Source organism: Bos taurus, chromosome 5 (assembly GCF_002263795.3).
Source record: "Bos taurus isolate L1 Dominette 01449 registration number 42190680 breed Hereford chromosome 5, ARS-UCD2.0, whole genome shotgun sequence".
Lineage (NCBI taxonomy): Eukaryota > Metazoa > Chordata > Mammalia > Artiodactyla > Bovidae > Bos > Bos taurus.
In genome coordinates this window covers 97,381,162-97,397,615 of record NC_037332.1, presented here as the reverse complement: position 1 = coordinate 97,397,615, position 16,454 = coordinate 97,381,162, and the positions used below count along the sequence as shown (strand labels likewise).

The window sequence follows — 16,454 nt, the reverse complement described above, 5'->3', positions numbered from 1 at the left end:
AGTAAACAGTTTTTCTGAGGGCACCTGTACGTCTCTTTGTGCACATGTGTGAGAGTTTTCTTTTTTAAACAATTTATTTGTCTTGTTTTTGGCTGCACTGAGTCTTCGTTGCTGTGCAAGGGCTTGCTCTCGTTGCAGCAGGTGGGCAGGGCACCGCTTTCTGGTTGTGGTGCTCAGGTTTCTCGCTTTGGCAGCTTCTCTTGCTGCAGAGCGTGGGCTCTGGGTGCTCAGGCTTCCATAGTTGCGGCGTGCAGGCTCAGTAATTGAGGCTTGTGGGCTCTAGAGCTCGGTCCTAGTAGTTGGGGTACATGGGCTTAGTTACCCTGAGGTATGTGGAATCTTTCTTGGGTCAGGGATCAAACCTCTGCCCCTGCATTGGCAGGCAGATTCTTAACCACCTGGACCACCAGGGAAGTCCGAGAGTTTTCTCTAGGGTATGTAGCTAGGAATAAATTGCCATCGAGTAGATCATGAACTCCTTATTGCCAAATTCAGACTTAAATTGAAGAAAGTGGGAAAAACCACTAGACCATTGAGGTATGACCTAAATCAAATCCCTTATGACTATACAGTGGAAGTGACAAACAGATTCAAGGAATTAGATCTGATAGAGTGCCAGAGAAGGCAATGGCACCCTACTCCAGTACTCTTGCCTGGTAAATCCCATGGACGGAGGAGCCTGGTAGGCTCCAGTCCATGGGGTCGCTAAGAGTCGGGCACGACTGAGCGACTTCACTTTCACTTTTCACTTTCATGCATTGGAGAAGGAAATGGCAACCCACTCCAGTATTCTTGCCTGGAGAATCCCAGGGACAGAGAAGCCTAGTGGACTGCCGTCTATGGGGTTGCACAGAGTCGGACACAACTGAAGCGACTTAGCAGCAGCAGCAGCAGACAGAGTACCTAAAGAACTATGGAGGAAGGTTTGTGACATTGTACAGGAGGCAGAGATCAAGACCATCCCCAAGGAAAAGAAACGGTTGTCTGAGGAGACCTTACAAAAAGGCAAAATGGTTGTCTGAGGAGACCTTACAAATAGCTGTGAAAAGAAGCGAAGCGAAAAAAAAGAAAAGGAAAGATATACCTATTTGAATGCAGAGTTCCAAAGAATAGCAAGGAGAGATAAGAAAGCCTTCTTCAGCGATCAGTGCAAAGAAATAGAGGAACATGATAGAATGGGACAGACTAGAGATCTCTTCAAGAAAATTAGAGATACCAAGGGAACATTTCATGCAAAGATGGGTACAATAAAGGACAGAAATGGTATGGGCCTAACAGAAGCAGAAGATATTAAGAAGTGGCAAGAAGATATAGAAGAACTATACAAAAAATATCTTCATGACCTAGATAATCGCAATGGTGTGATCACTCACCTAGAGGGAGACACCCTGGAATGCAAAGTCAGCTGGGCCTTAGGAAGCATCACTATAAACAAAGCTAGTGGAGGTGATGGAATTCCAGGTGAGCTATTTCAAATCCTAAAAGATGATGCTGTAAAAGTGCCGCACTCAATATCCAAATTTAGAAAACTCAGCAGTGGCCACAAGACTGGAAAAAGGTCAGTTTTCATCCCAATCCCAAAGAAAGGCAATGCCAAAGAATACTCAAACTACCACCCAATTGCACTCATCTCACATGCTAGCAAAGTAATGCTCAAAATCCTCCAAGCCAGGCTTCAACAGTACATGAATCGTGAACTTCCAGATGTTCAAGCTGGTTTTAGAAAAGGCAGAGGAAGCAGAGATCAAATTGCCAATATCCATTGGATTATCAAAAAAGCAAGAGAGTTCCAGAAAAATATCTATTTCTGCTTTATTGATTATGCCAAAGCCTTTGACTGTGTGGATCACAACAAACTGTGGAAAATTCTGAAAGAGGTGGAAATACCAGACCACCTTACCTGCCTCCTGCAAAACCTGTATGCAGGTCAGGAAGCAGCAGTTAGAACTGGACATGGAACAATAGACTGGTTCCAAATGAGGAAAGGAGTATGTCAAGGCTGTATATTGTCACCCTGCTTATTTAACTTATCTGCAGAGTACATCATGTTAAATGCCAGGCTGGATGAAGGACAAGCTGGAATCAAGATTGCCAGGAGAAGTATCAATAACCTCAGATATGCAGATGACACCACCCTTATGGTAGAAAGTGAAGAAGAACTAAATAGCCTCTTGATGAAAGTGAAAGAGGAGAGTGAAAAAGTTGGCTTAAAGCTCAACATTCAGAAAACTAAGATCATGGCATCCAGTCCCATCACCTCATGGCAAATAGATGGGGAAACAGTGACAGACTTTATATTTTTGGGCTCCAAAATCACTGCAGATGGTGACTACAGCCATGAAAGATGCTACTCCTTGGAAGAAAAGCTATGACCAACCCAGACAGCATATTAAAAAGCAGAGACATTAGTTTGTGAACAAAGGTCCATCTAGTCAAGGCTATGGTTTTTCCAGTAGTCATATATGGATGTGAGAGTTGGACTATAAAGAAAGCTGAGTGCCAAAGAATTGATGCTTTTGAACTGTGGTGTTGGAGAAGACTCTTGAGAGTCCCTTGGACTGCAAGGAGATCAAACCAGTCAATCCTAAAGGAAATCAGTCCTAAATATTCGTTGGAAGGACTGATGGTGAAGTTGAAGCTCCAATACTTTGGCCACCTGATTGACTCATTGGAAAAGACCCTGATGCTGGGAAAGATTGAAGTCAAGAGGAGAAGGGGAAGACGGAGGATGAGATGGTTGGATGGCCTCACTGACTCGATGGACATGAGTTTGAGCAAGCTCTGGGAGTTGGTAATGGACAGAGAAGGCTGGAGTGCTGCAGTCCATGTGGTCACAAAGAGTCGGACCCAACTGAGTGACTGAACTGAACTGAAAGGCACAGGTATTTTCAACCTTACTAGATATAGTCAACTCTTCAAAGATGGTGTCGATTTATATCCTTACTAGCTGTGTATGAGAGTTCCTGTTGTTCTGCATCCTCAATCACACTAGATATTGTCCCAGCTGTTCCTTGTTTACTGATTCATTTAAAGACAGCTCTGTGCTTAGCAACCAGCTCAAACATGGGTCAACAGATGCAAACTTATTTTTTTATATCAGCCTTCCTCCTTTTAAAGGAACTGTTTTCATCTCAGAGTTATAGAATCAAGGTATCTATAACAGGTTACTTTGCTCATATTTACTTTTAACAATTAATGTTGCTTTTTATGATCACAAAGTGAATACATAGTTATTTTGGATAGTTCAGAAAACAGAAGTTTCAAAAAATAAGATTAAAAATTCCGCCACCTAGACATAGCCATTGTTAACATTTTATTATGTATTTCCTTGTATTGTAAACATATATGTGATATACATTTACTCTACAATTAGAATCATGCTAAATTTATTTTGTATCATAGTTTCACTTAAAATTATATTGTGGCATTTCCTGTCATTGGCTATTATTTTAAAACACTATTTTAATAGCTGCATAACGTTTCTTTGTATTAATGTTATAATTTAAGCATTCTACCCTTAGAGGACATCTTTGATATTAAAATAATACAGCAGTAAACAGTCTTGGTATAAAAATCTTATGCATTTCAGGTTGTTTCTTTGGGATAGACTTCTAGAAAAGGTCAGTATATGTGTGTGGAGTTAGATTGAAGAAAGAGATTATAAGAAAGATATCCATACAGAAGAAAAAAAATCAGTTGAGAGAGGAAACAGGGGTGTCATGAGATCTGTTAATTTAGCTTCTCTTATATTTGAATTAAGTCACTGTGTGTGACTCTTTGCAACCCCAAGAACACTGGAGCGGGTTGCCATTTCCTTCTCCAGGGAATCTTCCTGACCTAGGGATCGAACTGTGTCTCCTGTATCCACCTGCCAAGGTGGATTCTTCACCACTGATCCACCAGAGAAGCCCCTTGAATTGAGTGGCAAATCTTTAATTGAATCTGAATCTTTCTGTTAATAGGGATGATTTTAGAGGTGAACTCCCTGGAGAAGAAGATGGCAATCCATTCTTGCCTGGAGAATTCCATGGACAGAGGAGCCTGGTGGGCTACAGTCCGTGGGGTTGCAAAGAGTCAGACAAGACTGAATGACTTTCACTTTTAGGGGTGAACTCTACCTGACCATGGACAGCAGAGAGTTTGTTGTATATTGTAGTGTCAAGGTTTATAGAATTTTAGAATTGGGAGGGACTTTTAAAATTTTATCGCCCAGTCTTCTACTTGCAGAGTCCTTAAATTGAGTGTATTTTGTAGACTATCTCATTGAATTAGACTTACAGGTTTGATTTGCTAAATATCTAATTCCAAGCAGATTGTTGCAACACAAGGCAATCTGTTCCCTTATTGCTCAACTTTAATTAGTTAGTTGAATGTGGTTCTGTCACTTAAGCCCAAGTTTGATTTTCTGTAACTTTCACTTACCATTTCATTTGTTTTTTTAATGAAAGGCTCCCTAAAAGTATTGCTGGAAATTCTTCACCTTTATTTATTTGTTAGCTTTTACTATAACTAATATGAAAACAAACATATGTTTGACCTACTTTTCGTCTTGTTTCTTTCCAAGATATAATTTAGCTTTATCTTGACTTAGTAGTGAAAACTACATATGTGAACACAGGTAGGCTAGAAGAACCTTCCACATATTTTTATACTTAATAGAAAAGTTCCAAAGTGTCTGTAGGGACTATTCATTTTATTATTATTTCTAAGTTGCATATGAGCAGAGATTTTGGTTTATATAGTCTCATTTTTCCACTAATAATAATAGCAACTTTTATCTTTCTTTCTTTCCCACAAAGGTGTTACATGTATTACTTCCTTTAAAACCTGTCTAACCTCTTCGAGTGGGCATTTTCCTTATTTGGAAAATGAGAATGCTGAGTCTCAGAGAGGTTTAAAGACTTTTTCTGTCACATAGGTATTAAAGGTAGTGCCAGTTTTAAACTCGGGTCTAATTCTCAAACCTGTTTGCAAGTCTGTCTCTGTAACATTTCTATTAATTTTACCATCATATTTCTTTAATTACATCATAAAATCAGATGTATTTCTGTTAAAGGATGTTCGCATCTTTGGCTTACCCAGTTGGGATATCGTATTGGTAGTGTGGCATGATTATCGGACGTGTGTTGCTTCTGCTTGCTTCCCATTTGATAACCCCAGCTCCTCCATCCGTGGTTTGGACACACCAAGGATTTCCTTCCTATGATAGGCCATCTCTCCCTAGTGCCCTATGGGGCTCCTTCCTGTCTCTGGGGAAACTGAAGCATAGGGTGAGAAAAAGTCACAAATAATTACATTTTTTTTTTTTTTTTCTGAATGCTGTCAGCTGATATGTTCCATAAAGAAGGATGTTTTCACAGCTGTGTGCTTTAGGGGTAGTGGGGAAAGTCTGAATTTTTATAACTTGGGTGTCTTCTACCACAAAGGGAGTGACGCACACGGCTTGATGAACTGGGAATGTGGAACCCCGTACTCTCAGCCCTGTCATAGTGACCTTGCATTTGTGGTCACATTGGGATCCAGATATGTCACCTTAGTGAACTTGAGACCAAGGGTCAGGAGACCAAGGAGGGGACTTGCTGAGTATATGGTTTAATTACACTAGATCAATCAGGCTTTGACTGAGTGATGACAGGACAGAGTGTGTTGTGTTTCAGTAGTTGCTAGGGGAGGAGAACAGAGTTTAATCTGCGGTTTTGTTGACCTTTGGTATCACTTTTATCTGTAGTTCCATAGACCTGCCTTTGCCGAATTTTCAAAAGACTGCAGTCAAGTGATTTACAGATTAAGGTCTCATGTACTGCTTGCACAAGAGGAGCCTATATCTTTCAATACGGGTGACGTAAGTTTACTTTAGAGGCAGGAATGAGTTCATTTCTTTGGAGAGATATGAACAGAATGTGCGTCTCTTGCTCTCATGAGAAATAATTTTATTTCTTTCTTTTTTTTTTGGCAAGCACACTTGAAAGTTTCTTTTTTACCTGAATAGTGTATTGGTTTTAAATTTTTATTTATTTTTAATTGGAGGATCATTGCTTTACAGTGTTCTGTTGGTTTCTGCTGTACAACGTGAATCAGTCATAACTATATATATACATCCTCTCCCTCTTGAGCCGGCCTCCCCACTCCCATTCCACCCCACTAGGGAAAAATAAATTTAAATCAGAACTTTGCTTTGAGGAAATGGAATGGAGTGACTGAGCCCTCAAGCCTCTAGAATTTGGGAGCTTCAGCCAAGGCCCAAGGGGGTACCAATTGTGTGTTTGCAGAATTCATACAAAAGTGAGCATTCCTCAGTATATGAAACAGCAGACATCTATGGAGTACTACTTTGTGTATATCTGTGAGCTACTTATGTGCCTTGGGTCTGAATTTCAGAGACAAAAGTACATGATTCCTTCCTCAAGGGCCTTACCCAGTAACTGGAAAGAAAGCAAGAAGGTCGATAACAGTATACAAAAACGATGCTATGATAACTGCCCAAAATGAATCTTCAACCAGAGCTCCAGCTCCTTGAAGAATAAGATTTAGTTATAAATGAGCTATGTTGTGGCTGAAAACATTTTGACTCCAAACTATAACCAAGTTTCACATAAGCAAAACTGCCTTAAGCATAAATCAGAAGGAAATGGTATTTTAAATTAATTCCTCAAGTGAGTTGCCAAATTTAGGACACGAGAATTTCAAGAATTGGCAACTCTACAGCTCTCATGTTTTGGCTTTTATCTCCTTTAAATTACAGTAGTATTTCTGACACCAAAAATCATTAATTTACAGTATTTCTTCTTTGTTAATCCCATCACTGTGGTTTGTTGTCATGATTATTATTACTGTTTATTTACTTTCTTAGTAGAGAAGGTACTAAAACCTGTCTCCTAAGGTCGTTCTGATAATTAAAACATATAATATGTTTAGCATAGTGCTTGTCTAAAAGAGTGCCATCATTAATGTTAACTGTTGTTTTTCTTGAAATTTAATGCTTTATACAGTGCCTGCCATGTAGTTAAGTTTTAGTAAATTTTGATACTACGTGGTTATAAAGGGCTTTCAATATCTTGTTTAATCCTCTCAGCTGGCTTCAAGGTACATAGTTTTACCCCCCCCTTTTACTGATAGAGAAATTGAAGTGTATCAGTCAGATTTTCCATCTGATCTAAGCCGAGAAAGAATTTACTGAAAGGACAGTGACTGGTTTACAGAATCTCCTGAAGAACTCTGAAATCAGGTTTTGGACAACCTACTCAAGCAGATGGCCAAAATCCGGCCACAGAACTGACCTGGTGAGGTCACTGTGGCTATCACGACCAAGTGCTCGACACACCTTGTACCACAAACAGTGACGGCTGGCTGTGGAGACTGGACTGGCCACTCTTTCTGCTTCCGTTGCTTCCTAAGAAGCACTGGTTCTCCAGAAACCAGAGAATGGACCTCTTGGAAGGCCCCTGTTTTGCAACATTTGCTCCCTATTTAGTAGCTGGAGCTGGTGGACAGATGGATGGAACTTCAGCCGTTGGGCTTGTGTTCTGGCTGCAGGGCAGGTGGGAAAAAAAGAAGCTTTTTGACTCTTCAGTTTGGATATAATAGGTGACTAGGCTCTCAGGTGTGATTCTTTGCCTATTGCCAGCTCCTTGGGTCGTAACTCTCTGTGTTAAGGGAAAAAATACTCTTTTGTTTCCTGTTAATTGTAGATAAACTGAGTAGAAATCAAGATTGTTTTCCTTATTAGTAGGCCTCCTGTGTGGAAAAAAATCAGTTTTTCTCTAAAATCCATCTTGTTCTTAGAAATTAGCTGTTAATTTATAACAGTATTGCCTGAGGATTTTAAGCTACTAGTGAGTGTGGGAACATTCTGTCCATTCAGGGTGTTTTGTTCAGTGTAAACAATTTATTCAATGTGTCCCCTAATCCGTGGGACAGCGTATGTAATCCTTCAAGGAAGCCATGAGTTAACACCAACAAGAAAGGTGACTCCTCTGAACAAAGAAGTCCTGACATTAATATTTCCGATATCTTTTTCGTTGCATCCTTTTCTTAGTACTTCATTTGTTTTTGTATAAAGCAAGTCTGTGATTCATCTTTCTGAAAACCTTAAAAAAAAAAAAAAATTCAGGTCCCCATTGTGCTTGCTGTTGACTCTGTAAAGACCCTTGCAGAGTCTGTACTGTGAGGAGCTGTGTACACGCACCTCAAACTAAGTGTCAGTGGAATCAAGTGTTAGATGCTAGTGTTTAAAAGAACACTTTGTTCCTTAAAAGCAAACTCTTTTAGAAAGGGAAGAAGCCCTTGGTGCTCCCAAAAAACCCATCTTACTTAGTCTGGAAAGCTACATTTTGAGGGTGTCGATGTTTCAGTAAGTGGAGCACACCCGGGTGTTGTGGATGCTTGGTGCCAAGTTGCACGGAGGACCCAGGTGCCCAGTGTACAGGCTGGCATTCATTCTTCAGAGGAGGGAGACAGAATGGGCTTTCTGCATTCATTCAGTGAGAGATACTGAAAACCTGTGGCATCCAAACTATGTATGTTCATTGGTTCAGTTCAGTTCAGTTCAGTTCAGTCGCTCAGTCGTGTCCGACTCTTTGCAACCCCATGAATCGCACACACCAGGCCTCCCTGTCCATCACCAACTCCCAGAGTTCACCCAGACTCACGTCCATCGAGTCAGTGATGCCACCCAGCCATCTCATCCTCTGGCATCCCCTTCTCCTCCTGCCCCCAATCCCTCCCAGCATCAGAGTCTTTTCCAATGAGTCAACTCTTTAGACTGCATTTCTCTGATTATTGTTTTAACTTTTTATCTCATATTGGAGTGTAATCGATCATCAGTGTTGTGATAGTTTCAGGTGGACAGCAAAGGGACTCAGCCATATACATGCATGTGTCCGTTCTCCCCCTTCATTATCTTTTATTTTCGTACTCAGAGTAAGAGTCTTCTGAATTTAAATATGTTCCTTTCTGCAGATAATTCTAAATTAGTCTTAACTTTGTGTTTTTTTTTTTTTTTAAAGAAACATGGTGTAGCAGTCTAGAATAATACTTTGTCTCTCTCTGCAGAGAAACTTGGAATTTTTGAAGTTTAGACTTAGAAGCAAACATGGTTCAACTCAATCAATTTTCAGAGAAGGAAATGAGACTTAGATGTTTTCCCTTGGTTTATCCTTTTATAGTTTTCCTTTTATTCCCTATTGGCCACACATTTTTGGCCACTTTATTAGGTATTGTGAAATATTTTTGTTGAGCGAAAGTGAAAATCAACCTACCATCTTAACCCTTTTTGAGTGTGCATTTCAGTGGCAGTAAGTACATTCATATTATCGTGCAACATCACCACCATCCATCTCTAGAACTTCATCATCCAAAATTGAAATTCTGTACCCATTAAAGGGTAACTTCCTATTATCTCCTCTCTCAGCCACTGGCCACCATTCTTTTTCTTTCTTTCTCTATGAATTTGACTATTCTTTGTACCTCATGTAAGTGGAATCATACAGTATTTGCCCTTTTGTGTCTGGCTTATTTCACTTAGCATAATGTTCTCAGGGTTCATCCATGTTGTAGCGTAGGTCAGAATTTCCTTCCTTTTTAGGCTGAATGATGTAACATTGTATGTATATACCACTTTCTGCATATCCATCAGCCTAATGGTGGATGCTTGAGTTTCTTCCGTTTCTTAACTCTGATGAATAATGCTGCTGTGAACGTGAGTGTACAAATACCACTTTCAGTCCTGGCTTTCAGTTCTTTGAGGTATATACTCAGAAATGGAATTGCTGATAATCATACAGTAATTTTTAATTTTTTGAAGAACTGCCATGCTATTTTCCACAGTGACTGTACTACACATTTTACATTCCCATCAGCAATTGTAAAAACACTTTGGAGGGTTCCAATTCCTCCACGTTCTCACCAGCTCTTATTGCTTTCTGCTTTTTTGATAGTAGCCTTACTAATGAATGGGAGGTAGTATCTTACTGCGGTTTTGATTTGCATGTCCCATATGATTAGTGATTTTGACCACTGTTTCATGTGTTTATTGGCTATTTATATATATCTTCTTTGGAGAAATATCTAGTGAAGTCTTTTGACCATTTTTGAACCAAGCTGTTTGGTTTTTAATGTGAGTTTTAGGAGTCTTTTTTTAATGTATTCTAAATGTTAACCCCTTATCAGATATATGATTAGCGTATATTGTCTCCCATTCTGTAGGCTGCCTTTTTACTCTGTTGTTAGTGCCTTTTGTTGCATAAAATTTTTAAATTTCCATGAAATCGAGAATTTTATCTTTTGTTGTCTGTATCTTTCATGTCATAGCCAAGAAATCATTGCCAAATCCAATGTTGTAAAGCTTCTGTCATTTCCTCAAAGAGTTTTATAGTTAAGTCTGATCCATTTTGAATTAATTTTTGTATGTGGTGTTAGATAAGAATTCAGCTTCATTCTTTTGCACGTGAATATCCAGTTTTCTCATCACCATTTCCTAAAAAGACTGTTCCTTTCCCCATCAATGGTTTTGACACCATTGTAGGAAATCATTCAACCATATACATGAGGGTTTGTTTCTGAGCTCTCTGTTCTATTCCTTAGGTCTTCCTTGGTGGCTCAGTCAGTGAATGGTCTGCCTGCAATGCGGGAGACCCAGGTTTAATCCCTGGGTCAGGAAGTTCCCCTGGAGAAGGAAACGGCAGCCCATTCCAGTATTCTTGCCTGGAGAATTCCATGGACAGATGAGCCTGATGGGCTACAGTCCATGGGGTCACAAAGAGTCAGTCAAGACTGAGTGACTAACACTCACTTTTATTCTAGTCCATGGATCTGTATGTCTGTTTATGCCAGTAGCACACTGTTTTGTTTATTGTAGCTTTTTAGTAAGTTTTGAAATCACAGAGTATGAGTCTTCCACTTGTGCTCTTCTTTTTTAGGATTGTTTTGCTTACTGAGGTTTCTTTGAGATTCCATATAAGTTTTAGGATGTACTTTTCTATTTCTGCAAAAACTATTGGAACTTCCGTAGGCATTGCACTGACTCTGTAGATCACTTTAAGTAGTGTTGATATCTTAATAATCTTGTCTTTTGGATCATGAAGATGAGTTGTCTTTCTACTTATTTATGTCTTTTTCAACTTCTTTCACCTGTGTTTTGCAGTGTTCATTGTTCAGTGTTCATTGTACAGATCCTTTGTCTCCTTGGTTAATTCCTAAGTATCCTTTTTTCATACTTCATTAAATGTAATTGTTTTCTTAATTTCCTTTTTGGATTGTTTATTGTTAGTATATAGAAACGCAACTGATTTTTTTGTGTTAACTTTGTATTCTGCTAGTGTGCTGTCTCTCTGCTGAGGATCAGGGCTTCTCAGATCTTTTCTAAGCCTGCACCTTTCCTGGGCATACACAGTGAATTTCTGACTTCTCCCATGTATGTGGTTGCTTTTGATTGTTCTCATGGCCAGTGTCTAGCTCCAAATGTTCCCATGTTCAATATCTAGCTCCACAAAGGGAAAAAGGAGAAAAATGAAAGGGAAGAAAAAAGGTGCCAGCACTTTAAGTCCCCGGAAATCACTTCAGTTGGAGGGTGAGAGGCCTTTCAACAGTGCAGGTGTGCACCATGAGTGGCCACGGCCTCCGTGTCTGCCCTTTGTGATCAGAACAGGAACCCCTGGTGTTTGGAGGGACCAGCTCCTTATTGCCCACCCTGGCTCCTACAAGCTGTGTGTAAGTTGTTCGCCGCTGCCTGCCATAGGGGTTTGGGGATGGTAAGATGCTGCTGTGCTAAAAGGCTGAAAGTGACTGAAATCAAGCACAGTTTACCATCCAGACCTTCCCCTGGAAGTTGAAGCCTTCAGTAGACTCCAGAGTTCCAAAATAGTTGTATCAGACAGATTCTGCCAGTGCAATTGTTGTCTAGGTGGAGAGATGGATTCCTGGTGCATCCCATTCTACCATCTTCCCAGAATCCTCTCTGTTTAATTTTTCAAGGAACTACCATATTGTCTTCCACAGTGGGGGTGCCATTGTACATTCTCTCCAGCAATCCCTAAGGGTTTCAGTTTCAGCAATGTTTTGAAACATAGTTTTCAAAACATTTTACATCCTCATCAGAACTTATTATTTTCTGTTATTTGGATAATAGCTGCTATGTTAGTTACAAGTGGATCTCATTGTGGTTTTTATGTTTTTTTGGGGTTTTTTTTTTTTTGCATTTCCCTAATGAGTAGTGATATTGAGCATCTTTAATGTGCTTAGTGATATCCTTGTGTCTTTGGTGAAATGTCTACTTAAGTCCTTTGCCCATTTTTGAACTGGCTTTTGTTGTTACTTTTGTTCACCTCTGTGTTCTTTGTATTTAAGTCTTGCTGCTTCTGGTAATCTGCCTGAGGAGGGAGATAACTTTTTTTGTTATTCTCCACAGTCCTGATGTATATAGTATGTATAGAAGGCGGTGCTAGCAGATATTCGTATATGGTAGGGCTGGCCCTGCTTATTTGATTATGGCAACAGTTGGTAGTTGGGGACTTGGGGACATTGAGGACATTGAGAAAATTCACATGAATTGAGTGCCTACTCTGTGCCTTACACTATGGCAGGCGTACCTTGGTGTAATTCTCTCAGCACTCCTTTAATGTAGGTAGTATTTAATTTGCAGATGAAGGGTTTGAGTTCAGGGAAGTTAAGCATCCACCTTCCCATGACACAGGTGGTAAACAGCAATGAAAGTGAAAAGTGAAAGTGAAGTCACTCAGTCATGTCCAACTCTGCGACCCCATGGACTGTAGCCTACCAGGCTCCTCCATCCATGGGATTTTCCAGGCAAGAATACTGGAGTGGGTTGCCATTTCCTTCTCCCGGGGTTCTTCCCAACCCAGGGATCGAACCCGAGTCTCCCACATTGCAAGCAGACTCTTTAACCTCTGAGCCACCAGGGAAGTCAAATAGCAATTCCTGGATTCAAATTCCCAGGTCAGTCTGATTCTAAAGCTTATACTTTGCTTCATTATGTCAAGCTGCCTCCTTTCCTTGCCCTGTAAGTTCAACAAGAGTGCAAGGCTTTGAGCCTGGAGACTATTGAAGAAGGATAATGAGTTGACCCTTTACTTAACTCTTTGGGAGGAAAAAGTGGAGGAGATTGTAAAAAACTAAGTTAAGTTCTAGAGGATAGGATTTCTTGAAGATAGTGAGGTGTCTCATTTGTAGGTACTGATCATGCTTGCAAAAGTTATATCTGCTTTGGGTTGTTGACATTCTCTTTTCTTGTTTCTTTAGTACCATAAACCAGGGTATTGACCATGGACAAATGGGTGCCTGAACCTGGAGGGGTGAAATGCTTTCTGTGCCCTACTGCTGATTCCCCCCAAGCCTGAGTACCCCTTTACCTCCTGAGTCTTAAGACAGGGAAGATGAAAGGGAACAGATATTTACCAGGATCCTACTGTATGCTAGGTAAATCCTGAAAGGGAAGTGATTATTATCCCAGTTTTACATGAGAAAACTGAGGCTCAGAGTATAAGGTAAATTGTCTAAGTTTACACAGTTCATAAATAATGGGACTCAAATCAGCTTTCCCCATGTTCCCTGTCTTGGTCCATTTGGGCTTCTATAACAAAATATCATGGACTGGATGTCTTCAATCAGCAGAAAATTATTTCTCCCAGTTCTGGGGGCTCAGAAGTCCACAATCAAAGTGCTGGTGAGGGACCACTTCCTGATTCACAACGGGCAGTCTTTCTCCTGTGTCCTACATGGTGAATGGATCAATTTCACCCTCTGGGGTTTCTTTTATGAGGGCACTAATCCCATTCGTGATGGCTCCACCCTCATGACCTAATCACCCCCAAAGGCCCTGCCTCCTCATACTCTCACATTAGGTTTCAGCACATGTATTTTGGGGGGATACGGACATTAAGTGTGTATGTAGCAGTACCTCAATGAGCAAGTTCTTTCTTGGCCCTCTGGTAGTTAGAACCTCTGGTAGAAATTATTAGGAGGGAGCATTCTCTCCACTGAAAACTGTGATAGATTGGGTGTTACACTGGGGCTGTCTGCACTTGCAGTGTCTTCTGCCACATGGATTAACCAAAACAATAATGGTAGCCATTCTGGGTGGCTGCTTCTCCTGAGTGAGATTGGTGTGCCTCTGAGGTGGACATAAAAGTTCCTCAGGGAACCAGTCATAGAGGGCACGCTTTTCTGAATACTGCAAAAGAACGGATCGCCAACGTACATCATAAAGGTCCTGTTTAAATGGGCAGGTGTTTGTAGACCTGAATGCCTTTGGGATCTAGAGTTTAGGTAAATAATACACATGGCTTATGTACTTTTGACTTTGAAATATTCTGTGACCAATAGTGTAAAAAATCTTTGATTTTGTGGGGAGGTGATTTCTTTTTTTTTAAATCTGTTGCTTAGTTGTACCTTCACAATAGCTGTTGTCAAAGTTACATAGCTTCTGCTTTCTGGATTCTGCAGAAGAAAATGACGCTTGTTATGCTGTTTCCCAAATTTGAGTGCTATTACTCATAGTACTGATTTCTACTCCTGAAAGTAACTAAGTTTTTAAAAGTTAAGGAATTCAGCTTGGTAATAGCTTAGGTTAATAGCCATATGGCTCTGTACTATACTTTTGAAAAACTTTTTTTTTCCTACCTGACATTTCAGAAAGAAAAAGATTTCTCAGCAAAAATCTTTTCCAAATTTCTAACCCTGATGGTTTTTCCACTCAACACTTTACAAAGAGAGGTAGGTACAAATGGCAAGTTGCTGTATCTGTGTAATACTCAGACGTGGTCCTCACCCATTCCCCAGAGCCCACTCTTCATTCCTGTATAAACAGAGTGGTTTCAACAGGATCTTAGAGTATGCCTCAGTATTTACCATTTGCAAATATGGAATCTATTAAATCACGTCTTCAGTTCAATAAACATCTACTTTGTGTACATCACTGTGTTAAGCTAAAGAAGAGTTAGACAGCTGAGGGTAATGGCCCTGTTCCCTAACACAGTAAGGAGGACATAATTTAGAAACTTTTGTTTAACATGAAAAACTAACCATAAATCCATAAAAAAATAGAATATCAGGGATGAAGTGTCATGACTGCTAATTTTTTAATGGCTTAGGAAAAGACAACAAAAGGATGAAGTATTAATAGATGTGATAAAATGTCAGTGGCTGATTCTAGATCATATTTGGGTATATAGTTTTTCTTTTCTGTATATTTGAAAGTTTATGTAATAAAATTTAAAAAAGGGAAAAAGACTTAACCATAAAGAGCATTTATAAAACTCTACAAAAGATCATTTCAAGGGTATATAGGGTTCATTGTCTGTTACCTAAGCACAGAGGAGCCTGGTGGGCTGCTGTCTCTGGGGTCACACAGAGTCGGACACGACTAAAGTGACGCAGCAGCAGAGTTGGTAAGTAAGACTGAAAATAGAGGGATAAGCCTAGAGGCCCTCAGAGGCCAGGCAGGTAATGTGAATGAGGGGTGCTAGTTGGCTGAGTTCAGGTAGAGGTTGACAGAGCAGGAGAGCACACAGTTAAAGCATCAACAATGTTTAAAAATGAACATGTATTCCAAATTAAAACCTCTTGGAGGGCAGGCAGTATATGGTCTCCTGCAAATGAAAAAATTTACCATCTCTGAATGTACCCAGCTTTCTGTCTGCTCTTCTCCTTTCATCAGAAGATATAGGGGTGCTTCAGGCATCAGAATGGGGGAGCTGAGTTCCTGACACTTGAGAACCGTCTGTCTTGTTGGAGCTCTGTAACTTCAGGAGTAGAAAAAGTGGCCCATCTTTTTTTTTTTTTTTTCTTCTGTCTTGCTCCTTCTGTGTCCTGGAGCTGGATTTATGGGCTGATTTTCAGAGATTCCTTCTATATCAGAAGCACATTCTGATAATAGACCTGTGTACCTGAGCTTTGTTTTTAGGTGTTTAGGGGAGGGTGTAATTGCAGTTTATAAGGGTGATTTCTTTTTCTTTTTTAAATTTTATTTTATTTATTTATTTTTTGGCTACACAGCATGTGGGATCTTAGTACCCCAACCAGGGATAGAAGCCATGCCCCCTGCTTTAGAAGTATGGAGTCTTAACCACTGGACCACCAGGGAAGTCCTTTCAAGTGTGATTTCTCTGACCTTGGAGTTGCTGAGCGGCTTCCTTTGAACACCTTAGGGTACCTTCTAGGCTTAGCAAACTTTCCCCCCACCTCCCTCATTTTTGTAGGAAGAAGGGTCAGAGTTTTGATTGAAGATCTGTCGCTGGTTTGGAGGCTCTCTGCTTCAGCCTCTGGTGCCATGAGCCAGCCCTGGCTGGAGCTCTCCTCCCCGCCACTCTTAAGGGCAGGCTCTGGAATCTTCCTCACTCACCTTGGAGGAGCAGGTGCAGGCTGAGAGCAGGCCTCACTCTGAAGTATATATGGGAATGCAGAGCAGGGACCCTGAGAAGCCTTTCTCCTCCTGAAGATTT

At 40.4% G+C, this 16,454-nt stretch overlaps 1 protein-coding gene across 5 annotated transcripts in view; it reads left to right on the top strand.

The window, feature by feature from the left end:
* BORCS5 (BLOC-1 related complex subunit 5) overlaps positions 1-16,454 on the top strand; it is a 97,419-nt gene that overhangs the window by 42,897 nt on the left and 38,068 nt on the right. Inside the window, exon 2 of one of the 5 annotated variants that reach the window (XM_059886721.1) lies at positions 1-16,454. This exon is cut by the window's left edge and continues 24,593 nt beyond it. Within the exon in view, the coding sequence (XP_059742704.1) occupies positions 1,176-2,372 (1,197 nt within the window). The 5' untranslated portion in view covers positions 1-1,175 and the 3' untranslated portion in view covers positions 2,373-16,454. 5 annotated transcript variants of the gene reach the window in all.